This window comes from Nanorana parkeri, unplaced genomic scaffold (genome assembly GCF_000935625.1).
Source record: "Nanorana parkeri isolate BGI_ZX_2015 unplaced genomic scaffold, ASM93562v1 scaffold571, whole genome shotgun sequence".
NCBI lineage: Eukaryota > Metazoa > Chordata > Amphibia > Anura > Dicroglossidae > Nanorana > Nanorana parkeri.
The window spans coordinates 94688-122238 of NW_017306839.1; the positions used below are offsets into that span (position 1 = coordinate 94688).

Sequence of the window (27551 nt, forward strand, 5' to 3'; positions counted from 1 at the left end):
CGGGGCGGGGGGGGGCGGGCAAGGCGCAGCTGCAGTCAATGAACACCGTGAGAGCACCACAACATGATGAAAGAGCCAGATTATACAAGAGGTTCCTGTTGCGTTTACATAGTAATTGTATGAAATAAATCTATATTTACAGTTTGCGGTAAACAGACAGGGCATTTAGAAGTCATTTACAATGATTAGGTAGAGTTTAGACACATCTAGCTGCCGGAGTGACATAGGAAATATTTGATCAGGTTACCACTCCGCACAGATCAAAGAGTACCAGTGACCTTGTTTGCATTCAATGTTTCATTGACTTTTCATTGCCACTTAGGGTCGGGGCTGCTCAAGTGTCAAATCAGTGAGTTTGGGGGGGGGAAGAGTACAAGCTGCACTTATTAGTTTAACAAATAAGCCTAGTTATCTCTCTAAAACAAAAAGGTACATGTTATTTAATGATGCAAAACACATGATTTCACTACTATAGAACCATTAAAAGTGGATAGGGAAGCCACAGGCAACTTGGCATGCTCCCTGTTCTTGCTTGTATTAAGCAATCAATGGCCATAACCTTGACCTGACGAAAGGTCTCAGCTGAAGCTCTAAGGACAGTAAGTGAAAGTCAAGCCAAAATAATACAAAATTCAGGCGTTACACCTTAAAACTGCATTCAAGTACCTTAACTAATAACAAAAATTTCTTATTTGTACACCACTCAGCTGTACATCCTCAAATCATCTCTGAATTGGTGCTGACACTGTCCTTCCTTCTGGAGGGTGGCTACTTTTGTTCCCCATGGTCACTGTGTGTGTTGTAAAGTAGTCAACACTCCAAGCTCACTCCTGTGATGGACTACAATCTCAATACAAATTGGTAAACTAAACTTGAGATTGTAGTCCATCACGTGAGCGAGCTTCGGGTGGTGGCTACTTTATAAACACACACAGCGACCATGGGGAACAAAAGGAGCCCCCCTCCAGAAGGAAGGACAGTGTCAGCACCAATTTAGAGATGATTTGAGGATCTACAGCCGAGTGATACACAAATAAGATACATTTTTGTTAATAGTTTAATGTATAAAAAAAAAAAAAACAACCTCAGAAAACAAAACAACTTTTGGATATACTGGATGATGGGTTCTTAACCTTAGGGTTAGGGTTAGCAGGTTTACAGACCCTTTTGGATTGTCCAATATGTCCCCATAACCCCTTCACTAGACTGCCCAAATCAACATCACCACCATCCCTGACTTCAAAAGAAAGTACTAGCTTTTTTTATTTAACATCTGGATAGCTAGGGGCAGAACAGCTGAAGGAAAATAAAGATTTTGTATTTTTACCTAAAAACAGCAAATCACAAATACACATTCTGGCTTTAGATAGTGAGATTTTTTTTCTTTGCTACTTTTCTGCAATTGAAGCATGAAACAACGAGGTATAGTTATTCAAAATGTTATGCACGTCATCTGACACATCAAGCCAATTTCTCCACTTTAAATTCCACTTTTAAAATAGCTTATTACAGTAAAAGGTGTGTCTAAGGGCTGAGCTGAGAAGCGATCAAACTACAAACATGCCAACATATCAGCTGGCAATACTGGGAAGACGCTCATGTTAAGTGATAATAATCTGATACCAAGTGGTCTAACCACCTCGATACACATTAATAATGGTGATAATTCAATTTTTATTTATGATCATGGTCTTCCATCAACATTGACAACCAATAGGAATTGTAAATAACTGTCACATACCTGGAACCAACAACTGTTACAGTACATAAAACAATATATCGCTTTGTGAATTGAGCTTAATGAGAAGTTTACACCTATGTGTTAACACATAACACTCGTCGAAGGGTTCACTGAAAGCACATTATGGGACATATCAACTTGTTGCAATTAGGGATGCACCGATATCCCTAATATCCCGATATCGCGCACAGCATGCAATAGGTTGGACTTGATGGACTTATGTTTTTAGTCAACCTCAAATACTATGTAAATAGATATAACGGCAAAATGCCAAGTGTCATTTTCTGGCCGATACAGCGGTGCATCCATTTTTTTTCTCTCTCCTCCCCGCTGGGCGCTGCTCTGTGTCCCGGCGGGGAGAAGAGAAACTGTCACAGGCGGCAGAGCGTTGCGGGAGAAGAGCGATGTGAGCGGCTGGCGTCTCTCCTCCCACACAGCTCAGCCATCTGTCACAGATCGGCAGAACGTGGGCGGAGACCGCCAGCGCTGTCACAGCAGGCTGAGCTCCGCTTGCTCAGCCTCCTGTGACAGCGTGTCAGGAAGGAGACGAGTGCAAACACTCAGTGATTAGGGATCGCTGAGTGTTTGTAAATAATTGGAGACATAGTATGTGTACTGTGTCCCCAATTATGAATGAACGGGAAGTGATCTACATCACTTCCTGTTCATTCATGATTTAGGATATAGTAAACCATACTATGTGCACAAGTTAAAAATGAACAGGAATCCTCTCTACGGAGTGTTCCTGTTCATTCATAACAGGGGCTGCAGAAAAAGAGATTGAGGGAAATATCAGGGGTCTGTTTAGACCCCCAATATTTCCACAAAGCCACTAAAATTTTTATGAAAAAGTTAAAACAAAAAACATTTTCGGTTTCGGCCTGACATTTGTTTTTCATTTCGGTTTCCAAATTTTCATTTCGCTGCACCTCTAGTAAGAATGCACATTAAAACATTCTACAATGGAATTAATTGGTGTAAATGCAGCCTCAAGAAACACTGCTGTGAGAGGCAGCTGCTGCCGACCTTCTCTTCTGAAACCACTGGTTGCCTGCCTGCTAGGCTGACCCTCTGGTTCCATTATTTTGAATCCTAGACCAAGTATGCAGATAAGAGCTTTGACTTTTCTCTGACTTAATTGCTCTGGGTCAGAACTAAAATGGGTCAACAGTCATACATCTAGGTCAGCAATACCAGCCCCATAATGTTCTCCCTTTACTTTCAAGAAACACTCTCACTTTGGTTATTCAGGGCAACGTAACAGCATTTAAGCAAAGTGATTCCAGCCCGACCCACTAATACTCACTTCTTCAGTGTTCCCTCACCATACTTTCCTCCAACATAACCGGTAGTAAAAATAACCAGTGTTGGCTGGTGTCAGAGGCTGGACGGAGTGGTGATGCCAATTCTTAGTTATATGGCAAACACAATTAGGCAGCAAAAGTGGAAATACACTTTAAGTTTCTACTTCTGCAATCCGTAAGACATGACAATAACTAACTTTTGTAAACAAGTGGATCAAGATATGAAGATTTAGTTGCAAAGTTTGAGCTGGTTCAAAATATTCCAGACAGGCCAGGGTTGAGCATTATAAGATCTGTAAACAATGATCCATACGTTCAGAATTTCTCTTGTGTGGTGCAGCTCACGTTTCCTATGTTTACAAGCTTTATCTGTAACTTTCTCAAGCTCTTGTGAAACTCCATACCAGGTATTGTAGTTCAATGACACGGTTCTGAGTTTTACAAGCCCGTCGGTAAGTTAAAGAAGACCTTTAGTCAAATGCAAAGTTTTATGTGTTGCAATAGCCTTGATGTGGGAAAAAAAAAGAGAAAGAAAAATATCAGGCTTGATGTTAAGATGTTATTGCATTAAGGCCTTAATGTGAAGGGTGGATTGACCAAAAAGAGAGGCTTAAGAAGTAGCAGAGCCAAATTACACAATTACAAGGAAGGACATAGGGAGGAAGGGTTACAACCCCTTTCTGGTTTTTATGGTTTATGTCCCCTTACTGCTTGTTTCTGTGGCTAGGGATCAAAGGGACAGGAAATATCTCCAAAGGGTACAAAGAGCAAAAAAAACAAAACAAAAAAACCACAAAGAAGCCATGTGTCACGCAATCATACATCAGTGGCCGGGAGGTATGGCTAGAGCCCAAAGCTTCTGACTTTTGACAAGAAGTAAAAATCTGTATATCAGTATAAGAACTTTATAGTGTGTATAGGCTGAAACAATTGACTGAGCAGATAACGAAGGTAGTGCCCCGTGTACATGTTTGGGAAATGGAAAGCTTACTTTGAGAAAAAAAGGTTTCGGCTGGAACTGGGCTTTAATATTAATACACATAAAATGATTTTTAGGTTAACAGTCCAATGTTGTTTTCAGCACCTCAGCAATAAGCTAAGTGGTTTGTTGGGTGGACCTTAAAATGTCCCTGCTAAACTTAAAGTAAGTAAAGGAATTATCATGAGCTTTAGTACTTCATGTTCCCATATGCCCTGTAAGCTGTCTTCCCGGATGGCTGCTGAACAGCTGCACACACAGGTTGTCAAGCCATGCTGTAGTTAAAATGGAAAAACGGGAAGAGCTATTTCCATGAGGACAAAAAAGATGTCCGTTTCATAAGTAAAGCAAGGGCATGAAGACACTGAAGGATGACAAAGACCTAAGATAACAGCAGGCAATGTTTCTTAGAGCATCACAGAATTGTAGACTTATAACAGTACCAGGTATTAGCTGGTTTGCATAAAGCAGTGCTTAACCTCTTGCCGTCCGCCCGTAGTAGAAAAACGGACGGACGGCACTGCTGCATTGGCGGGTTGCCGTCGCCAGACGGCATTTTTTTTCTGCTCGCGCGCGCCCCCTGGCGGGCACGCACGGGCAGAAAAGACCTGTCCAATGCGAACACCCGGTACCGGGTGTTTCACATATAGGCGATCAGCGGGTCCATAGCCCGCCGATCGCCTATATGTGCTGACTGCAAAAGTGGAACTACACTTTAAAAGGTAAATCCGCTACAAACCCCGGGAAACCAAACAGAGCATATGATGAAAAATGTAAGCAGAGGTTACCCATCAGTGGAAACTGCACAATCACAAGTAGATTCAGTGATATAGACGGCTTAAGGTAGCTCTAAACTCTAACATTAAAGATCAAAGACCTAAACTCTAACATTAAAAGAGAACTATGGGCAAACCGTTTTTGACCGTAGTTCTTTTTTGGGTGTACTGCAGCCAGAAAAGATCCTAATATTGATAGCTGGCTCTGCCTCTCTACAGCAAGAGACAACTGCGACTACCCCCTCTCCTCTCTGTCCCTCCAATGAGCACTGGAGGAATAAAGGGGAATAATACCTGCAGGGACTTGTGACTAAAAGTCACTCCCCTATGTATAGAGAAGACTGTGAGCAGAGCGATCAGCGGTTTGTGATCGCACAGTTCTCAAGCTATAGAGCCAGTGCGTGACAGCTGCAGTGTCCAACGCCGACTCCAAGTATTGGGAGGGGTACATTTTACTCTCCCAATATTTATTCCTTAAAGCTGAGCTCCATGCACTGCCCCCACCTAAAGTAACATCACGTTAAGATTAACAGGTATGATTTTAATAAAAGTTGAAAAACAACTTTTGAAATAACATTTGCTTGTTAAAAGCTTATTAAGTTTTTCTGCTTGAGTTTAGAGTTGCTTTACATTACATGAGAAAGTTGAGATTGGCATGCAAGTCCCATCTTTGGCCCCATTTGCCTTCCAAGTCTTAACAAGGAGGACATAATTTTCCAAAAGAATCCTGCACAGTTACAATGACTAAAGTTCGAATATTTAGATTCCCAATCATTACAGTCTTTCTTTTATTCCAACAAATGTACAAAGTAATTCATTTCCTACTGCACTGCTTTACAGAACCAATTCTGTCACAATGTTGAATTTATCTGTAAAAAATAAGTCAAGGCAACTGGACTTGCTGTATTTTTCTTGAAGACGTTTTCACAGATATACCATGACCTGGATGAATGAGAACTTTCACAGACAAAATGTTGAGTTTAGCTCCAAAGGGTTCATTCATGTTGCAAAAATAAATAATGTGGGAAAACCCTGGGTTACATCATACATTAAACTTATATATCTGGACTTACTGTGCCATCAGACTTGGAGTTTGTTAAAATTAACAGACAGGTTTGTAATAAAAAAAATGGATTGAATGGGAGTTGCTCAACAAGCTCAGTTTATTAGAAGGGGGGAAGAAAAGTACAAGCTTGTGTGCAATTACAAGATAATTTATTCTCTGCTTCCAAGAAAGGTTTAGCTACAAGTAAGCAATTTACATTGCAGCTCTTTCCCAAGCTGTAGCTTTCCCTTCTAGGAAGTGAGGAAAATAAAAGCCTATTTTAAGACTGGCCACCGACATGCACATGGAAAGTGAAAGAGATCGGAGTGTGATGGGGTGAAGGAGGATCAGAACTCAAATTTTTGCTACTGAAAAAGCTGTGATGGTCCAATGTAAAGCACACCCTGTAGTGCAGGCACTCCCCATACACTCTTAATTCCTGGTTGAATCCAAGTCACAGTTAGGTTCTTGCCTGTGTCTTTAGGCTCCATTCACAAATAGCGTTTTGAATTCAGCACATTTTTTTCAGACCGAAAAACGTGCGGACGTACGCACACACAAAATTTTAAAGATGCACATTTTCTGCGCGTTTGCGGCTATAAAGTCTTTTGGGGAATACATTCTATAAGAATGTATTCCATGCTGTTTTAATGGAGCCTTAAGTGACAGTACTCCGGTACCAGACGCTACATTGCAGAAGAACACATTGTCACAGAAACAAGGTGGAGGGGAGGAGAACAGTAAGGACAGCAACATTGGAAGGGCCTTCCATGCAGCAAATCTGATTCAAAGGCGCCCTCATTGAAGAAAAAGTATTAGGACGTGTGTGTGTGTGTGTGTGTGTGTGTTACTAGCACACACAAGGGTGGCTCCATAAAAACCTGCGAGGGAAAGGAGCCACCCATAAACAGGATAACAGGAACAATACTCAGGGGACCAGCTGAATTTGTTAGAAATTAAAACTTCGAAACATCATGGAGCAGAATCCATTGTATGTGATTTCATCAGCATTTGGAATAGCTTAAAACCCCCTGCCATGTTCCACAATATATGACAAAGCACCACATTGTGTTGCATTGAAAAAAAAATAGTGGCATGTACGATTTTTGGTAAATTTTTGTGTGTTGGCAACCCTCTGATTTCACTGGGTAACCGCAACACAGCACAACAAGAACGGCAATGGGCATTTAAGGTTTCAGAGAAGCTGCTTCTATAGTGGTTTTTTACTCAAAGGATTTCAACTTTTGAACTAGAGAGACCCAAATGGGAATCCTGAGAGTTTACAGTGACTAATTAAAACTGTAAAACATTCAAAGAAAATGTTCAGTTCAGCCAATAGATGTGTTCTTCCCCACATACTGCTACAGAAAGTAAAGCACACACGGCTGGAACTGCACTTACCTGACACTTTTACCCTGCTCTTGTAGCATCTTTACTAGATCTGCAATGGGGTACTGAGCTTTAGCAGCACACAGGCCATAACCTGAAAAAGAGCCAAAGAAACATCAGGTTAAAAGAAACAGTTTTGGAAGTAAAGCCTTGTAATATATACAAAAAGACACAGCCTATCTGGTAAGGCCTTGTGTTTTACATTGAAGCGCAACGCTGACATTTCCTAAATTACCAGGAAATGTTGGGAACATCATGTCCTGAGCCTAGTGTATGTGCAGCCCATGAATTCCTGCCCCTGCAATACAGGCAGCACAGCATCATGGGAGAGGTAGACCTGCCAACCCTATAAACAGTTTATTAAACCTCATTGTATCTGGAGCAGTCCAAAAAATCCACCGCTCCAATTCCCAGGCCACACGTACACCCCATTCACACCTATGCGTATTGTAATATGCGCGTCTGTCGCGCGACCGTCACGCAGTTTTTTTACCGCGATTCGCGGTAAAAAAGTCGCGCGATTCCAAAGGCTACTTGGCAGTATACAAATGGAAAACGCCCTACAAAACGGACCAATACGCAGCAAAAAACGCTCCGGGACCTTTTCATGCGTGGGCCGTTTTGTAGTGCGTTCGGGACGGGCGGAAATACGGACAGGTGGGAACGATACCATTGACTACAATGCAATTTATTTTTTTGACCGTTTTGTAGAGCGTTCATCGAGCGTAGGACGCGCTACAAAACGGTCAGGTGTGAATGGGGCCTTAACCTGGCTATACACCTTCAGATTTTCTATGGTCAGATGGAAAAAAGTGCAACAGATTCCTCCATCTACACTAAACTGTGGATGGAAGAATCTCCCTCTGGGCCAAGCTTCAGTATCTTGCTAGTTGGCCCTGCTGGCTCTCAAAATACCTGAACAATCTGATTGGATGCAGGCATTCTTCAGGTGTTATGAGAGCCAGCGGGGCCGACTAGCGAGATACTGAAGCTTTATCTTGATCTGAATATTCTGATCCTCAATGTTTATTCTGGAAGTCTTTCATCTGCTTGTCCTCACACATTGAAACGCCATCCAACCTTTTGCATGCTGCCAACACATGCCCCTATAAAATATGCACAAAATGGGGAGTGCAGATACAAACTTGTGTTACTCATACTAACTCTGTCTCTTCATTTTAATTTCAGTCTGTGTGTAATGACCAGAAGTTGTGAATAACACTGCAAACATAATGACAGGCACAGCCAGTCAGTCATTTTCCATCTGTTAATCACCTGGAGTAATGATGATGTTATTGGCCTCCTTTATCATGTCAACTGCACCATCCAGGTTGATTTCTGTGTGAGTGCCAGTAATTTCCATGGGCTTGCCTCCAGCAGTGGATGTAGTTCCATAGCCACCAAGAATCACATTGGCAAGGGATCGGTTCATAGCCTAGAGAAAGAGAAAAGGTCAAAAAGTTAGGCCAGTTGAGAAAAAAAATCTTGCATCACTACATCAATGAGCTATTACGTTGCTCTCGTTCATAAGGATTTTTATGACCGAGAGTTATGCTGCCGTATTAGTGGCAGAGTCAAAGCACAGTCACAGGACATGGTAGTCAAAAGAAAGGTAGACTGAATAGTTTAGAATTCATAAGCATGATTCACAAATTAAAATTGGAGCATCAGTTTTGGCAATGGGATTTTGTTTCAACCTAAGCGGTGCTACACATGAGATGTTGAAGTGGGAAAACTGGAGAAAAGATTCATGAAAGTCTTCCCAGAGCAGCCAGATTCCCCGTTACATTTTCCTAGTGCAAGTTAGAGAATGATGGCAAAATCCTAACAGATTGCCTGGCATGTGTTGCCTGTAGCAACCACAGCTTTCCTAATGCAATTGAAACCTGTACTTGGTATAGAATAGTTGCAATCTAATGGATAGCAATAGACAGCCTATACTAAAATGGGCAACATAGTGGAGCACTGGTTAGCACTTTGGTCTTGCATATTATATGCATTTGGCTACTACGTGCTATACTTGTATTATTGGGTTTTTACAAGGCACTCAGAAATAAACTAGTAGGTAGATTGCTATTTGAACAAGTTTACCCTCAGGGTAAGTGTGTGAAAAACGCTCTCCATAACAGATTATAAGCATCTTCAGTAGCAGATATTAAATAGTTTTAGGTGTGGAATGTGATGGAGCTGCATAAATACATCAAATGAATTTAAACTTTTGTTTGATCCCTTACATTTATGTGTGCTCAGATGGTCTGTGGAGGGATTCACTACGGATGCACACAGGCTGCCATACCAAAGCGACTAATAATGTAACACAATATGCCAATTCACAGGCTCAGGATTATACCATCAAAACTGAAGAACACAGAGATAATGTTTAGTCTGTGAATAGGAGTTATAAATGGTATGTATGGTATGTGGCAAGACAATTTTCTCTCATTGAAAAAAAACAAAAAACTTCACATGCTACTCAGTGGCTGGCAAAAATGGGTATTAGCTTGATTTTACTTTGATACAGTTCAAAAGGGTCTGCTAGGGTGAAAATAGACAAAACATTACACACAGACACTAATCTTGAAAAATTGTAGCCTTATATGTCCAACATGACTGCATCAAAGACATTTCAATAAAAAAGAAGTTTATGTATATTTGGATCAGAATTACACAGGAATTTATGAATGCATCAAAGCTACCTGCTGTAGATAGCCATTCTCCGAGTTAAGCTCATATTTAAAAGAATGTAAGCTGTCAATTTAATACAAAGATATACAAAATTCCTCCCACCTAAATCTTGGCCCTAGTGTAAGGCCCGGCAAACGCCCAGGAACCAGAGAGCCAATGTCTGCCTGCAACAAAGCTTCTAAAGTGCAATTTCAATATTAGTAAAATTGTAATGTCAATGTTCCCACGGTGCCTAGCTTGAAGATACTTCCCTAAATACTTCCCTTCAGCCCCACTCTTGAGATCCTTCTACTAGAATGTAAGCTCTCACGAGCAGGGCCCTCCTAACCCTATTATACTGAAAGGGTATTGTATATTATATTGACTGTATTGTCTACTCCATTTTGTAAAGCGTTGCGCAAATTGTTGGTGCTATATAAATCCTGTATAATAATAATAATAAACTGTTCTGTCTTGACTTTGCAGAAAAAAAAGTTCCAGCTGCGTCTAGTTCCTGTTACTTGTGTGCAGTGCTCATTCTTATGGCTGGTACATTACCCTTTGGATGGCTGGGGATTGTCATCAGTACACTGAAGTTCCATGCAGACCTCAGATCATTGTGGTGGCTAGCCAAAAGATGCAGGGAGGTCTTCTGTTCCAGGCATCACTTATAGCGCTCTGCGCTGGTCATGTCACGATGACCTAGTAAAGCAAGTGTGGATTATAAGGCCTCCCTGCATGTACAGGCTGGCACTAGGATGATGGCCCAAGGTCTGTAAGGAGCTGCAGTGAGTACATCTGGGTGAATCTATAGATGTGTTTTCTGCAGGAGACAGTGTTGGAAAAGGAAAAAGAGGCACTAGGTTACACTTGCCTTGGTTTCTGTCTTTGGATCCCTATTAATAACCATGTGAAGGAATGGATAAAGATACCATTTTGAAATTGCATCAGACTTTTGCATCTACCATTTCCTTTTAATTTATTGTTATACAGATGATGCTAAACAAGGCAAAAACAGGAAAGTATAAAGAACATGCTAGTGGGCTGATAATATAAAAGGATGTTGGCTACACCTGAAGATGTCTGCAACACGGATTGGCATTTCTGGAAGATTGATCAAAGCTGTGGAAACTGCAGTATAAGGTTTCTAAATGCAAGATAATGAATTATGGGGAAAATAATGATCTGACAAGAGTAAAATATTGGAGGTACAGTCTAGGCCAGAAACGCAGAGGAAAAAGATTTGGGGGATGCTTACTTCAGATGATTCTGAAATGTGACAACAATGTGGGGAAAACAAAGAGAATTCTGGGGTGCATTACTACAGGGGTCACCATCAGGAGGAAGGAGGTCCTGATTTCTCTATATAGATTTTTAGTTATCACTAGAGATCCCCAGCAGGCAGAAGGAGGTCTATAATAGGTTTTGGATGTCAGATTTCTACATAGATTTATGAAAACAGTTAACCTGATTTTTGTCGGGTAAAAAAAATATATATAGAAGTTACCGGGGATAGTTGCACTTTAACAAATTATAGAATCCAAGCAGTGAACAAATTGCTTTTTTTTTTAAAACAGCAAAAACAAAATGTTGCGTGCGTGCGTGGCTGGCACGCAGGGGACACAGCTCAGTGTATGCCCTGCAATATACAACTCAAACTACACATGATGCCGGTGGCCCCAGACTGACCTGGCTGATTATCTGCTTACACACATCTAATCATTCTCTGTCTGCATCATCAGACACCAAAGTGCCAAACACAGCAGTGGAAGTCCCCAGTGCAAGGTCTCCCCAGACACGCACAGCACTGGATAATACAACAAATATGCATCTAGCCTGCCATAAGAAATGTTCTCCAAAGAAGAATGCTGGAGCAATCAAAATATTTCGACTGTCACCTCCTCATCTGCAATAGATTATCTCCAGCAGATAATCCTGTGTGCTGGGGCCGCTCACACACTCAGAAGGTTATGTAATGTCGTTATGCTGCCCCACTGTGGTCTGACCAAATCAGGACAAGACTGAACAAGAACTAGATAGACTAAAAGAAATGTCATCACGTTTGTCTTGCTACAGAGTAAATATTACAGAAAACACTTAAATGGAAACTATCATCATCGAGGCTGCCATTAATGGCCGACCCCGACAGATCTTTTTACATTCAATATATTAAAGGGGAAAAAGTCAGAAATCTGTATCTGCATATGTCTTGGCTCACTCTCCAAAATCGCTATACTTCTTCTGGATCAAGGACTACCAAATTATTAAAGTCAGGAGAACATAATACTGACGCAACTAGCATTTTTAGAAGGTCAATAGCTGCCAATGCATTACTCTCATAAGGGGTTCACTTTAAAATGTACAAAAAATACTGGTTGCCTGGCTCTCCAGTGTCAAAAGATTGAGTCTTGGACCAAGCATGCGGATTAGGAAGTCTTTCAAGATCAGCATCTCTGCAATATAAGAAGTATTAAACTCACCTACCTGGCAGTCCATGAATGTCCTCTTTGGTATTCGATACTTCTGGAACTGGTAAACTGAACTCTGGAAGCTGTGCCCAAAAAGGCAGGCAGAGGGCAAAGGATTAGTCAGCAGCCTTGCCTGTGGTCTCCCTGCAGCTTATTTTTCTTCCATTACCTATCATGCCTTGTTCTGTATGTATCCATGTGTAAAGATGGCCATAGTGATACAGACAGGGCTTGGCTTCCTCATGTCCACCTCCAACAAGGAGAACAGTAGTGACAACACCAAATCTCACTTCAAATCTCCTGAGACTAGAAGCCAGAGGCAGCAGTGCCTTGGATCTTACACTGCAGATATACATCTATGAGGCTAAAGGTACAGGGGGTGCCTAGGTACCCTCACATACCAGGAAGGGCACTGCCATTTCTCAGGTTGCATTCCATACAAGGTATATGCTTCAGGGTATAGCTTAGGCAGAACATTTCTAAATGTTTCCTATAAACAGGAAATCTTTACTTTTTGGTTCCAGGGCTACTTTGAAGAGGTACTTGAGGCAAAACTATCATTTCAGTTTTGGACAGTGTGGCAAAGGGCTAGAACGCATCAAGTTTTATTGCTGTGCCCCCTCTTGGGAGACTTCTATTACGTATCTGAACTGATGTAGATAACACATCCCAACAGCAAGAAAGGAGAAACTCTATTTTAATCCAAGAAAATAACCAACCCCCATGATAAAACATGTGCCCTCCTGGTATCTTGTAATATGTACAATCAATCATCATAATGTATAAGCAGTGGGCACAGAGATTTTTAAAAAAGTGTTTTTTCTGTGTGCTCCCAGACCCCAAATACCTGCAAAAAGCCCCAGTCTGAGAACAGTTGACAATAGATGACCCAGAAACAGAAACATTAGTTACATTCTTGGTACAAGACGTCAACAGCACATGAAATTTTATAGGATCCAAATGAAAGGTTTGTGAAAAATAGAACTGTTCAATTAGTACCAATTGCCTGTATTTTACAATTCGATGGAATAGAATGATGAAAACCCAATATGAACAGCATTTACATGTCTTAACCACAAACCCATCTAAACTGCCACAATCAATAGCTACTGTGGGCAACATTTTTAATCTACCGTAAAAGAAGGAAAAAAAAAAAAAGTGGTGCAAAGACACATCATATGGACTATAGTGAAATCAGAAAAGGTTGGCTAAACTTGTAAATACAATGTCTGAGTTTGATGTTATATGGGCTCCATGGATAGGACATTTCTTGCACCCCGTCCCCACCACTCCAATTTCTACATATTTAATGTGGTGCCCATGTGGGCTATGTGCCGGTCACTCTTCTCTCTCTTCACTTCCCGATTTTGCCCCCCCGCCCCCCCCCCTTCCTCACCTTACCCTTTTCCTTCCTCTCCCATTGCCCTTATAATTCTGGGAACGCAGCTGTTATCACACAGCAGCCAATACATCCCATGTCACTTTGTTGGAAATTTATATAGCGTAGAGTACGTTCCCTATTTTGAGAACGCCATTTTTGGACTTTTTGTTCCAGGTAATGCATGTACATTTATGTATTCTTATGTACACCATGATACTTGTCCCCCGTATAACTCATTCTATTAAAATGTGGCAACCTATGTCTATGTACCTTCTTATTTTAAGTTTCTATTGGCATCATTTCAACTTAGTTTCTTGTAGAATATTTATTATTTTTCTTATACATAGTATAAAAACTTAGATATTATTGTTAAGAGACCACCATATCATATTCCTCTACTATTAAAACCAAACCATTCTTCCCTTTAAGGACTCAACTAAAGCAAAGCCAAAAAAACCAAACATCTTTTTAACTTCGTGTCACCAAAAAATTAGATGGAATATAAAAAAATAAAAAAGGGAAGGGATAAATAAAGTGTATTCATTAGATTCCCCCCATACTGGAACTTCCTTGGCAGGGAGAAAGGCCATGGGTTACTTAGCCGTTCAACACACAGCTATATGTATTACAGATGACTGGTAGGATTAGTTATCAATGCAACAATTACATTGAGGGTCACATATACAAACCATTAAGGCCTCTTATTAGCAGCTTCAACATCAGTAGCTTTTATGGCCAACTACAAGCCATGGAATGCTGCTAAGTGTAGGGTGGTCCAATTAGAGCAGGCCTACAGGATGCATAGGAGGGACCTCTTCATATTCAGTACTTCTGAAACTCAAGACTCTTTTCAATGCAGTGATACAAAGCAGGGAAACAAACCGCCGAACAGACTAACATAATATTTTTCAAAGACCGCCGGACTATTCCCAAACATAAATAAGCCAACGCGGGTCTTAATTAATTTTGATTTTAACAAGCCTTAGCAACTTCTACACACAAATCACCCCGTTTGAGAAATGAGAATTAACTGAATAACCATTACATGACTTGGAGGTAAACAAATGTTGTGTTATCTGTATACTTTAAAGCGAACCAATTTAAGATGACACTGATTAAAAGCACACAGTACAGAAGACAGGCACAAATTTGATGCAGATCTCCCTCAATTTCCTCATTTACATGCTTCCCCTACTCATCAAACCACTTCTGACATCAAAGAGACGAGCGCCATTTAACCCTTTCACCATGCCAAGGAGCTCATGTGGGTCTGAAGAACAATCAAACCTTGTATGGTGCTAGCTAGATCAAACTCGGGAACTCGCAAGCAAAAAAAAAAAAAGTGGAGGTATAAATACTAACATACTAGTAAGAAAATACAGAATATCTGCTGTTGTACATGGAAAACATATCCGTATTAGAGGGCTAGAACTTCTAACGCTCTTATTTTTTTTTAAACCTGAATTCACCAACAGTCCTAAACCCTAAAACAAAATTGGGGCCCCATTCAATTAAAATTCTTCAAAAGGCCAAGGGACACGAGGAAAGACTAAGAGGGCCAAATGCAACACAAGACTCTGCTTTAGATTTATGCACGTGGACTATAAACTACAATCCCTGCACTGGCTTCCAATAACCCAAACGGAAAAAATTCTAAATATTTACAACTTACAAAGCCATCCACAACTCTGCCCCCGGGAATATCTCAAACCTTGTCTCAAAGTATCACCCTAACCGTCCCCTTCGCTCTTCCAAAGACCTCCTGCTTTGCAGCTCCCTCGCTCACCTCCAGGACTTCTCTAGAGTCTCTCCCATCCTCTGAAACTCTCTACCCCAACCGCTCCGTCTATCTCCCACTCTGACTGCCTTTAGGCGATCACTTAAGACTCATCTCTTCAGGGAAGCCTATCTCACCTCAAACTAACCACTCAACCATCACGTTCTCAGACAATTCATCCCCACACAGCTACTTCCTCATGCATCACTGGCCCCTCCCTTTAGATTGTAAGCTCTCAGGGGCAGGGCCCTCCTTCCCATCTTGTGTTTGAATTGTATTGTGATTGTAATATCTTCCTTATATTGTAAAGCGCTGCACAAACTGTTAGCGCTATATAAATCCTGTATAATAATAATAACGTAACATCCTCTACACCGAGTTCAATGTACCGTCACGCCCCCCTCCCACCCTAAAACAAAGTGAGCTGGCAACGCAACAGAAAACGCAGCATAAACAGATGGATAAGTGTGAAGCCAGATTATGGATATTCTCATGGTGAAGTAGAGAAAATATACAAAGTGAGAATACACGGGCTTCCATTACCAATTTCCTTATTTTAAAAAATCCAGACTGTCTTTAGCTTTGATACCCTCCGATTCATTGACCTAAGACAAGCATGCATAGTAGAAAGTCAGAAATTCCAACCTCCATACTTGCTCCTGGTCTATGCTTCAAAGTGCTGAAACCACTAGATCAGCATTTTCTGGAAACAACAATGGCAGCCTACAAATTTGATCAGTGCTTGTGATGTGAACATGCACTGTTGGTGGGACTTGAGGACCAACTTGGATAATACTACTAAGCCAAAAGCATTTGTATTTGAAAACTGGAAATAAAACACTTGGGATCTGTGTAGTTCCTAAGAGCCAAAACTCCATGTTTGTTTGTTCTTTTTACACTTCTGGTGAATCGATCTCAAACTGAAAGCAAGCTCCTGTCATACCTGAAGCAGCTGAAAGAACTCAACACTTTTTGTTTTACTTTTTTTCTTGCATATAGGTGGGAGGCAGCTGAATGATGACCGTTCTCCAAGGTGTAAAGCACCAGTGGATGTGTAATTTATCTTTTTTCTCTCTCATTATATCTTTAATTTAGTTGGTACACATAATAGAGGTAGTTTTAGCACCGTTTTTTGCATTGCGTGAAAAACAGAAGTGCTCTGCAAATGTATAAAGCTGCAGCCCTCCAATGCTGCTACTGGTTTCCTTACCACACACATGATGTAGGAGAGAATAGCTCCAGAAGAACCAATGAGGGCACCCACGATGGTAAGCAAGTTGTTGTTGAGCAGGAATCCCTCAGCACAAAGGGCCCATCCAGAGTAACTGTTCAGCACGGTGATGACCACAGGCATGTCTGCCCCTCCAATGGCAGCTGTGAGAGTGACACCCTGTGGAGAAAATGTAAGCAGATGGCATGAAGAAGAAAAAAAGCACACAAAAATAGTAGCAAATAAATGCTGCAAACACAACCAACATGACATAACCAGAACAGCAGAAGGAAACAAACTTTAAGGAAGGTTCCAGGGGTTTGTTTTTAAATGTGCTCCAAAAATAAAGCAGGTCCAAGCACTGGGACCAGAGTTACAACATTTCTAAAAGCAAGCAAGGCTCCCGCTTTATCCAGGACTCCCAGCTGCTGCTGTGCATGAAACAAGAAAAAACAGATTATGGAGACCTACACCCAGAACTCTTTTTGTTATTAGCAGAGTGGGTAAAGTTTGATCACCAGTGGCAAGATGGTCTACTTCTACCATGGGCACAACTAAGAAATGTCAAGTTCAGCTTTTTAACTGAACACCTAGTGTCATGGGATGGAAGATCTTCCTGCTCGATCCCCACTTACCATTTACATCTAGGACAGCTACATACTGCATGGCCAGCGATTTTAAAAATGTAAAAAATACGACACCTTACATAGAAAAAAATGTCTAAAAAAAAAAAAGGCACAAGATTGGCGCCATGTGCTCTCCTCTGTAGCCTGCAGATCTCCAAACTGTTGGCTTTGACAAACGTAGACCGCCCTCCGTGAATCAGCTTCCTGAACGCAAGAAAAAAACTACTACTACTAAAAAACTACGACACAGTGTCGTCTGACTATGTTTTACATTAGCTTTACATCCTGTACAACAGTACCCAGAAAAGGAAACACAACTTTCAAAGGAAATTAGGAGGTCTAAACCTAGCTACCAAGGCCACTGTACAAGAATCAGGATGAATTCTTCACTAAAGCAGAAAATCCCTAACTGTGAACAAAAGAGCAGCTCAGTTTGTCTCTCACCATGACAGCAGACAGAGCAGAGACAGAGCCGAGGCATGTAATACCAGTGGTATAGCTTGGGTCCATCATGTATGGGATCATGCCTCCAGCACTGGCTGCCAGTAAGCTAGCATTCATCACATGTCTTCCTGGCAGAAGGAGAGGGGCAGAGTCCAGGACACCTGTGAAAGAAAGGTAAAAATAGTCATAAATAATTGGCGTCCATCATGCTACAAAACACATATTTACAATAATACAAGGAATTCACACATGCAAAAAAATGTGTTGTAGCATTATTTTTTTATGAAGTGGACTTTACTCAACACTATGTTAGACCGTGAGAAAGAAGAATCTGTCTGGATAACTTAAAAATTGAACCAAAAAAAAAAAAAAAAGAAAAATCACTTTTTGTGACCTTGTCACATTGCTCTTTCAGAATCTCTTTAGAGCCCACCTTCAGACCACCCTATTACTCAATGTCAGGCACTCCGCCACCACAAAATACCCAGTCCAGACACATAAATGAAACGGTAAAGTAACCAACTCTGATGTGACAGTGTTGAGAAATAGCGGCCAATCACTGCATCATAGTAGGAGGTCACCTGATGCCCCAAACTGTGAACACTATGCATGTTTTGGCGGCAGCAAGAGACAACTGCAACGTGGATCAAGTAGGCAAGACTTGGAACCCCTGTCAAGTAGGGATGTTCAGATATCAAGTACCGTAACTTGGTACACGTGCAGATACTGTTCCAGCTCCAAGACTGGAGGGGAAAAAAACCCTCAAAAGTTACCAGGCAGCTGTCATTTTTAAGGAGCATTGGCTTCAGGGCTCCTGGGCATCCTTGTTTTAATGTATGATTTGACATATATATTTTTTAAAATTATTATTGATTTATATTATCTTGAAAAATTAAAAATTAAACCAAAAAAAAAAAAAAAAGAAAAATCACTTATAGTGACCTTGTCACATTGCTCTTTCAGAATCTCTTTAGAGCCCACCTTCAGACCACCCTATTACTCAATGTCAGGCACTCCGCCACCACAAAATACCCAGTCCAGACACATAAATGAAACGGTAAAGTAACCAACTCTGATGTGACAGTGTTGAGAAATAGCGGCCAATCACTGCATCATAGTAGGAGGTCACCTGATGCCCCAAACTGTGAACACTATGCATGTTTTGGCGGCAGCAAGAGACAACTGCAACGTGGATCAAGTAGGCAAGACTTGGAACCCCTGTCAAGTAGGGATGTTCAGATATCAAGTACCGTAACTTGGTACACGTGCAGATACTGTTCCAGCTCCAAGACTGGAGGGGAAAAAAACCCTCAAAAGTTACCAGGCAGCTGTCATTTTTAAGGAGCATTGGCTTCAGGGCTCCTGGGCATCCTTGTTTTAATGTATGATTTGACATATATATTTTTTAAAATTATTATTGATTTATATTTAGGGATGCACCGATACCATTTTTCCAGACCAAGTATAAGTACTGATACATTTTTGTTTAGTGTGATCTGCCAGTTTTTCTTAAACAATACAGAGTAATGATTTCAGGACAGTGGTGGAGCGCCAGTGCCCCTTCTCAGCTGCAAACCTGGTAGTTCTAAAATGCCAAGAATCGGCACTGGTAACTGAACATCCCTACTATCAAGTTCTTAGTGATACTTTTTGTGGTGACAACAGTCTGGGGGGAGGATTTCCCTAAGTTTGGAAAGTTTTCTCCTCACTTCCTGTTGGGGCTGCAATCCCCACTGAAAAAACTGATATGTGTTTTAAAGCCCATCTCTGGGATAATAGCAACCACCTCTCACCCCCCTCTAACTAATTGCTGGATTATAAAAACAAAAAAACAAACTAATAAAATCTAAATGCCTTTTTAACTGAGGTTACATGACACTCCAGCCCCTAGCTTTCTCTTCTCTTTTGTTTATACAGGTGAAACTCGAAAAATTAGAATATCGTGCAAAAGTTCATTTATTTCACTAATGCAACTTAAAAAGGTGAAACTAATATATGAGATAGATTCATTACATGCAAAGCAAGATAGTTCAAGCCGTTGTGATGATTATGGCTTACAGCTCATGAAAACCCAGATCCACAATCTCAGAAATTTGTTGGCAGTGTGGGCAGGTGCCAAGTCCTGCTGGAAAATGAAGTCAGCATCCCCATAGAGCTCGTCTGCGGAAGAAAGCATGAAGTGCTCCAAAATCTCCTGGTAGACGGCTAAGTTGCATTAGTGAAATAAATGAACTTTTGCACGATATTCTAATTTTTCGAGTTTCACCTGTATAAGGGGAGCGTCTTTCTCTGGGTGTCCACATCACATGATGTGGGACACTTCAAATTGGCTGCCCAAATGAGCAGACCGGCCTGGCCTGCATGCTTGTAGCTGCAGCGTTGGGTTAGCGGTCGAAAGACTTCGGCAAATAGATTTTGAATCCACAGGTAAGAAAAATCCTTGCAATATTGGTTGTGAAGGGGGTTCATAGTTTGTCTGGAATGGGGCTTCAACTATTCCCTGCCCTATTCAAAAGGAATAAAACGTTTTGGCCCTAGGCATGCTTTAAGGTGCATTGACCTGCACAAGTATTTCTGACCTCCTAGGCTGCATCAAACTGCTCTTCCATTCCCATTCACTTGTACAGAGAGTAAAGCATTTTATAACAGCAAAAACTGCTGCCCATCAGCACAAGAAGGACCCAAGTGTAGCCAGGACAAGCAAAGTCCAAGACTGCAGCACCAAACAGAATAGTTCCTCAAACATAAACCATTGAAGGATATTCCAACCAATGTTTCATGTTGAGATTTAAAACAAAGAACATTACATTTGGCTTGCACTTCAATTAGAGTTAAAACAACAGAAGAATATTGAAACATGAAGAACCCAGTTGTGAATGGATGCAGCTGGCAGTTTTATTGGCTATAGCAGACTCCTGAAATGCATTCAAAGAACGGGATGAACAAGGAAGCCATAAAATGGATTAGATCATCGTACACAGAGTGATATGGCAGGTCTAACAATTAGCAGGTGCTATACAGACAACAATGAGATGTCAAGTAGGTTTCCAGGGCTACATTTTTCCATTAAAAGGGAACGTATTGTGGTTTTGTATATATAATTTTCCTTTTATGGTCAGGATCGAAAAATAAGGTTAAAGAAATATTTTTGCTAAATAAAATATATTGAATGTTATACATGTCCTGTCCAACCAGTAGGCTGCACTCTAGGCTACTTTCCTGGCAAGTTTCCCCTACAAAGTCAATACCTGTTGATCCTGCCAGTGAAGTCCACGTATCAAAGCTTCCTTTGACTGGCTGGAAATGATGCTGCACTGCTCCTGAAGCCTGTAGCTTGTCAATCAGAACCTGGCCCTGCCCACTGCTTTCAGGGTTGACAGAACAGCTACTGTTGCTGAAACCTGTGAGATGCCCCACTGTGATCTGCCCTGTGTGCAGGACAACTAAAAGAGGAATTTGGCTCAGTCAATGAGGGTAAAGGAAGTTTTTAATTTACTTTAGGAGGCTTGTGCATATATTATATGGTCCCACGCCACCATCTTCTTTCCTTATGTCATCAGAAGCCAGCCGTGTTTTCTGGTTCTTGCAGCTGGGCCCACTGATGACGTGCTAAGGCGCATGCGCAGTGGGTTGCTGCAAAGCCTCCACGGATACATGATGTGTGTATCACAGGAGGCTTCAAGCAGCTGGGGGCCACATCATTCTCACCTAGGCAAGAAGACCAGAAACGAGGGGCAGCTTGAATTTAAGAAAATATATTTCCAAAAAAATATTCAGTGATTGCAAAAATTTAACTTCTACCTCCTTCCTTTTACACAAAGTGGGTGAACAGGGTGAAGGCCCACTTTAAGCAAAGCTGGCATTTCACTGGAAGCTGTGCAGACATTTGGAAACTAGGATGGCCAACAATTCTCATCCTCTGAAACAGGCAACCAATCTAAAACAAGGTTTATATTAAAACCAGACATCCCCTTTAACAAAGGCAGATCACCCAACTAAGCTAGCAGCAAGAAGGAAAGGCTCATGTGCAATGCATGAATCGACACTTGGAAAGGATTCTAACAAAAGGAGTATGAGAACATCGGGACTCCAGCAGTATCCAAAGTGCCAGACAAAAGGTTAGATGCTCAGTGGCTTTTGTTTGGGGTATAATTTCATTTGAAATTGCAATTGTACTGAACCATCAAAATAATGTAATTTCTCTAAATCCTAGATAGATGAATAAGTAATACTCTCCTATGGTAAAAAAAATCTGTTTATATGGTTTAGTAATTCAGAGATTAAATATGTGCATGCTTTGATTTACATATTAAAATATCAGAACTGTCAGAAGAGATAAATAATGATGAAGCAGACCTACAGGGAATGGTAAACTATTATGTATGACATTTACAGTATCTAGTAACTCTTGGATTATAAATATCAAGGCCACACACCTAGTCAACATGTCTCAGGGCCCTGCGTCCAAGTTAAGTAATCAAGGAGGAGGTAGCATATTAACGGGTAATCCACCCCCCCAAGACTTGTATTTCAGATTTGGTCAGATGCAAGTAGGTTGAGTCACACACATGAATGATACCTCTGGGGAACTTCAGCAGACACATCTCACTCTCTGGGCTACAGTAGGAGGTGGTCTCACAGAGCTGAATCCTCAGTTTTTTTCCACATAGTTAATAATGTAGCAGAAGGACTGTGCTTGCCATGCTTGGCTTTCCTAAAAAAACATGCAAGTCAAAAAAAGTGGCAACGCTAATAGTATCCTTAAAAGCAGACACTTCGAGAACCAAGAATGCCAACTCCTGTCAAGAATTCTGCAATCCCAGAGCAGGGTGCTTTGTAATGGAAAGACTGGCCAACCCCTTCCCATTTCATACCGGTTTGTGAGGCTGGAGTGGTGGACCAAAGCCAGTGACCATGGAATATGGTTGGCTCCCCATTACACAAATGCTGTGTATGCTGTTCCTGAGCTTTGTAGGGCATGAAGGTTGCTTTTAGTAAACAAGAGACTAAAAATACCAATGCAAGATTTAAAGCAAACCTTTCACATGTGAAATGCACAGGTTGCCATTACTGATCACCACCTGAAAATGCCCTTCACTCATTGACTTGGATGAAGTCTAGGAAAGTCAGAAGTCTACCTGCTCACTTGTTCCAAATTAGTGACCCAAAGTATAGAGGCCAGAGGGTTGGCATGATAGCCAGACAACTAGTATTTTCAGGGGGGACAAGTCATCAATAGCAGCTTCTATGTCTGTCGTGGAAGGTTTCTTTTGACAGACAAGCCCCCGCCAAAGCAGAATTTGTAATTTCAGTAGGACACCTGCTAGGGCTGGACAAACTCCTGGGGCGAGATGGAAAAAAGTAACACCTGAATACAATATGACAATGACAGATTCTGGATATGTATGGCACATTGCCCATCCTCCAACACCTTTAAGCCAATGCCATATTTATAATTTTGTATAACAATCATGTGTCGAGCGAATTTGTGAATTGATCAAATATAAGACCTACCCTGAAAATAAGACCTAGTTGTGACCATTCCCTGGGCCATTGGTGGCATAAGGGGGAACTTGGAAGAGCCGCGGGAGAGAATCAGTGGGGCCAACGAAGCCAGCGCTAGAGGAAGCGAGGCGGCAGCGGAGGGAGCAGAGCCGCATAAGCCGATGCTTCCTCTATAGCGCCGGCTCCCGTCACAGGCGGAGTGCTACCAAATCCACTCCGCCTGTGAGGAATCGATAGTGAAAGCGCGATTCGCTCATTCTGGTCTTATTTTCGGGGAAACGCGGTATATACAATTCAGTGAAATATGTGATAAGATATACGAGTATTCGATTTAAAAATATACACAATAGAGCATATCAAAACATGAAAAGATGTGAACAGAGTGATAAAAACAAAGTCCAATGTGCAACATTTATAATCGTGCAAATAAATGGAGGGGATAGTCCACCAATAGATAGATCCAGACTTCCCAAGTAAGCAATTACCACAGAATCCCGACAGACTTTTACCTCCACCCAGTGAATGCAAAAATTGGAACAGTGCTCACCTGGGGAGATAGACCCACAGAACTAGGTCTCAAAAAATCCCTTCTTAATAGGGGATGGAAGCCGTATGACTTAAGACCAGATAACCTTGTCAGCTCACAAACATCATCATTTCAAAGGGAGAAAATATAAAGAGGACATAGTACGTATCGTCAAAAAAATACAATTTATTGATTAAAAGCAGGTACTCACAATGTCACAGTTGACAAAAGGCATAAAACAAATATCCAATGGACACCACAGTACAAATCTATGGGTGCAATGGGACTCCTGGTCGTCCGGCTCAGCTGAGAAGAGTGATGTCAAATGCTTAGCCCCATATTTATCATTTTAGCGAGGTATGCATTTAAACAAACTACATAGGTCACATTCCTATGTAATCACCAACCTACACAAATCCAGTTATGACCATTCTGGCGTGCCATTTTTTTAAAATACATTTAGAACCAATGATTGTAAAGCTCTAGCTCCTGCCAAATTCATATACTCATGCACGCTGGACCAATGTGCAATTCAAACACTAAATGTGGCAATCCTGTCTTTGCTCTGCCATCCAACTTCATGAGGAACCAATTTTGCTAAAGAACGATTACCAATATGTCACCTGAATACTGGGTGGAGGATGGAGGGAGGGGAGGGGGGAGGGGCAGAGAAAAACAGAAGCATATGTAACCAAAATAGTTTCTTGAAGAAGCTGAATCAGTTTCATGAACTACACACAGGTAGGTTTGGGGTTTGCAGAATCAGACAAGTTTAATTGTTGCTGGCAGGTCCTGATGTACTAATGGATGAGAAAAGGGTCAGGACACATACAGCTGTTATCAATCTAGTTTGTTCTTTCAAAAGGCCATAGTTCCAGAGCACAGGATATGATCACTTTTTGGCATAGAGCTGTGTTTTATGTCACATAAGCAATCCTGACATGATATCAACTCTCTTACACAAAAACCACAATATGGACAATATAGGACTTTATTTTAACATGCATCTTATGTTCTGGGTACAATGAAAAAAAAATATATGAATTTATAATGACCTGCTGCTGAAATCAATAAATAAAACCCAAGAAAAGAATGCTTTTTTTTTTTGAAGGTGACTGAAAGTATTCCCTGCAAAGGAACTGCGATACACCCCCCTCCTGCACGGAGTGGTAAGGAAATATCACCCACTGAAGAACCTTCTGAAATAGACACTTTTGGAAATGCCAATCTCATGGTTGCCCGTTTGCTGTGGTTTCTTCTCCCAACTCCTACATCACTACAAGACACAGTAGTGATGGAGGGGTCGCCAGATTAAACCATTGCATCAGGATTTTGCCCTGAGCTCACAGCACAATAGCTACAGACCTCCAAACTTTGTGTGGCCTTCTCTTCTGGCAATCCAATGGATGTGTCTGGGTTTGGCGGTTGCCAGGAGAACGTTATTATGGTGTGGGGTTTCTTTTCAGGGGTTGGGCTTGGCCCCTTACTTCCAGTGAACTCCAGGGAACTCTTAAGGCATCAGCATACCAAGACATTTTGGACAATTACATGCTCCCAACTTTGTGGGAACGGTTTGGGGATAGCCCCTTCCTGTTCCAACATGACTGCACACCCGTGCACAAAGCAAGGTCCAAAAAGACATGGATGAGCGAGGTTGGGGTGAAGGAACTTGATTGCCCTGCACAGAGTCCTGACCTCAATTGATAGAACACCTTTGAGATGAATTGGAGCGGAGACTGCGAGCCAGGCCTTCTCGTCCAACATCAGTACCTGACCTCACAAATGCGCTTCTGGAAGAGAAGAATGGTCATACATTCCCATAGACACACTCCTAAACCTTGTGGATGCCTTCCCAGAAGAGTTGAAGCTGTTAAAGCAGCAAAGGGTGGGCCCACTCAATATTGAACCCTATGGACTAGGACTGGGATGCCATTAAAGTTCACGTGTGTGTAAAGGCAGGCGTCCCAATACTTTTGGTAATATAGTGTATCTTCGGTCTAAGCACAGGGCTGATAAATCCAGGCTGCTGGAGGACAGCAAAAACTGCCAATTATCAGTCATTTGTATTTTTCTTGCAGCGCTATAAAGTCATTTGTATGTAATTCTTGCAGCATTATCTGCTTTCAGAGTACTTCTTAGCAGGACTTGATCACTAGCAGAAAATAGGACAGCCCAACACTGATCCTAAAAACATCTACTTTGATTAAACGAGAATACAAGTAAATAAATAAAAAATCAAGTTACTACTAGAAGAACGCATTAATTCCTACAATTCAAAAGTGGAGATTACGACATGTCCATTGGTGACCGATAAGTAAATTCCTGGTATTAACATTAGCCAGAAAAATCCTCTTCCTTGTTTGTCCTCTGATCCTGGTTTACTTTGTTTCCAAGTCCTTCTACATTGACTGTATTTTTGTTTCATTCAAAGTGGACCTGTACTCTCGTTACAAGTAAATGTTGTAAATATCTTATTGTAATAGATGAAAAAAGTATTAGAAAGGCTGACATTTACATTTCTAGCTACTGGTTCTCCTATTTGGGTCATATAAGCCCAAGAATTTTGTCCCATAAGCTCTGTTGAGGTGCAGAATGAGCCAATCAAAACCAACTTTCCCCTCCACAAAATATCACATGAACAAACACTGCCACTTTAACCCCTTCATGACTGAGGCCCTTTTTTCCATTTTTATACCAGGATGAGAGGGAGACTAGAGCAACGTTTTCGCTAAGATCAGGATAAAAAGTAATGTATAGAATTAAAGAATGTCTCTGTCAGACACAAAGAAAACTATTTTGAAAAATAAGAAGCTCCGGGACCAGACCTCCATCCCTAGTGTGTTGCAACTATCAATGGTGAAGCGAACACAGACGTAGCATAATAGCAACAATTCCAGTTCCAAAATTCACAAGTTATACTTGGAGATTAAATCATTCCAACTATGGGAAGGTTTTTGTTTACACCACAGTTACTCTATTATACTGTAATTATGTAAGCTATGATATGCATCTGACAGGTAATAAAAAGGAACCATAACATTTTATTAAAAAGCCACACAAAAAAAAATCATGGTCTTAAAAAAAAAACCCTAAAAAGCAGCATTCCAGAAAGAGACAAAAAACTGACAAGATTGTTTCTAGAACAACTACAAATATATGTATCTCATAGAACTGTTGCAGTTTTTAGAAGCTGGGTGGCAGCAGGGAGTGCAGAGTATGAATTGTCTATGGCGCGGGGGAACACAATCTCTACCTCATGTACAGCAGAGCGAGTTAAAACACATGTAGGAAAAAATTGTTCCAAGACCTCCTTATATATAACACCCAGAGCACCATTCATCATATCCTGTTGTCCGTCTGACATAACCCTTAAAAGGGCACCTATAAAAGACTTTACACATCTGCATGGATAATTAACAAGTCACAATATGCAGCAACAATAACTTTTATTATTAAAAAGAAGTCCGTAATGCAGAATTCCAGGCAAATCAAACCTTAACCCTTGCAGTGGGGCTATCCGTGCACTGCAAGGTTTAAGTGCTCGCTTTATCTAGAGAGCTAAAATAACCAAGTACTCACCGGTACCACAATCCCGGCTTGCTCTTAGATCGCTCCCCCTCCACTCCAGCGGTCTAAGATCCTTGCAGTGCAGGGGTAGCCCCACTGTAAGGGTTAAGATTTGACTTGCCCGGAGTTCTGCTTTAAAGTCCAGTTGA

The 27551-nt window shown here is 41.2% G+C and overlaps 1 protein-coding gene across 1 annotated transcript in view; it reads right to left on the bottom strand.

Annotated features, from left to right (window-relative positions):
* The window catches only part of NNT (nicotinamide nucleotide transhydrogenase), a 120002-nt gene that overhangs the window by 19483 nt on the left and 72968 nt on the right, over positions 1 to 27551 (bottom strand). Inside the window, exons 17-20 of the mRNA XM_018562314.1 lie at positions 17805 to 17965; positions 16735 to 16914; positions 8510 to 8669; positions 7246 to 7328 (exon numbers count right to left, since the gene is read on the bottom strand). Coding sequence (XP_018417816.1) covers positions 7246 to 7328; positions 8510 to 8669; positions 16735 to 16914; positions 17805 to 17965 — 584 coding nt within the window. The remainder of the gene's footprint in view (positions 1 to 7245; positions 7329 to 8509; positions 8670 to 16734; positions 16915 to 17804; positions 17966 to 27551) is intronic.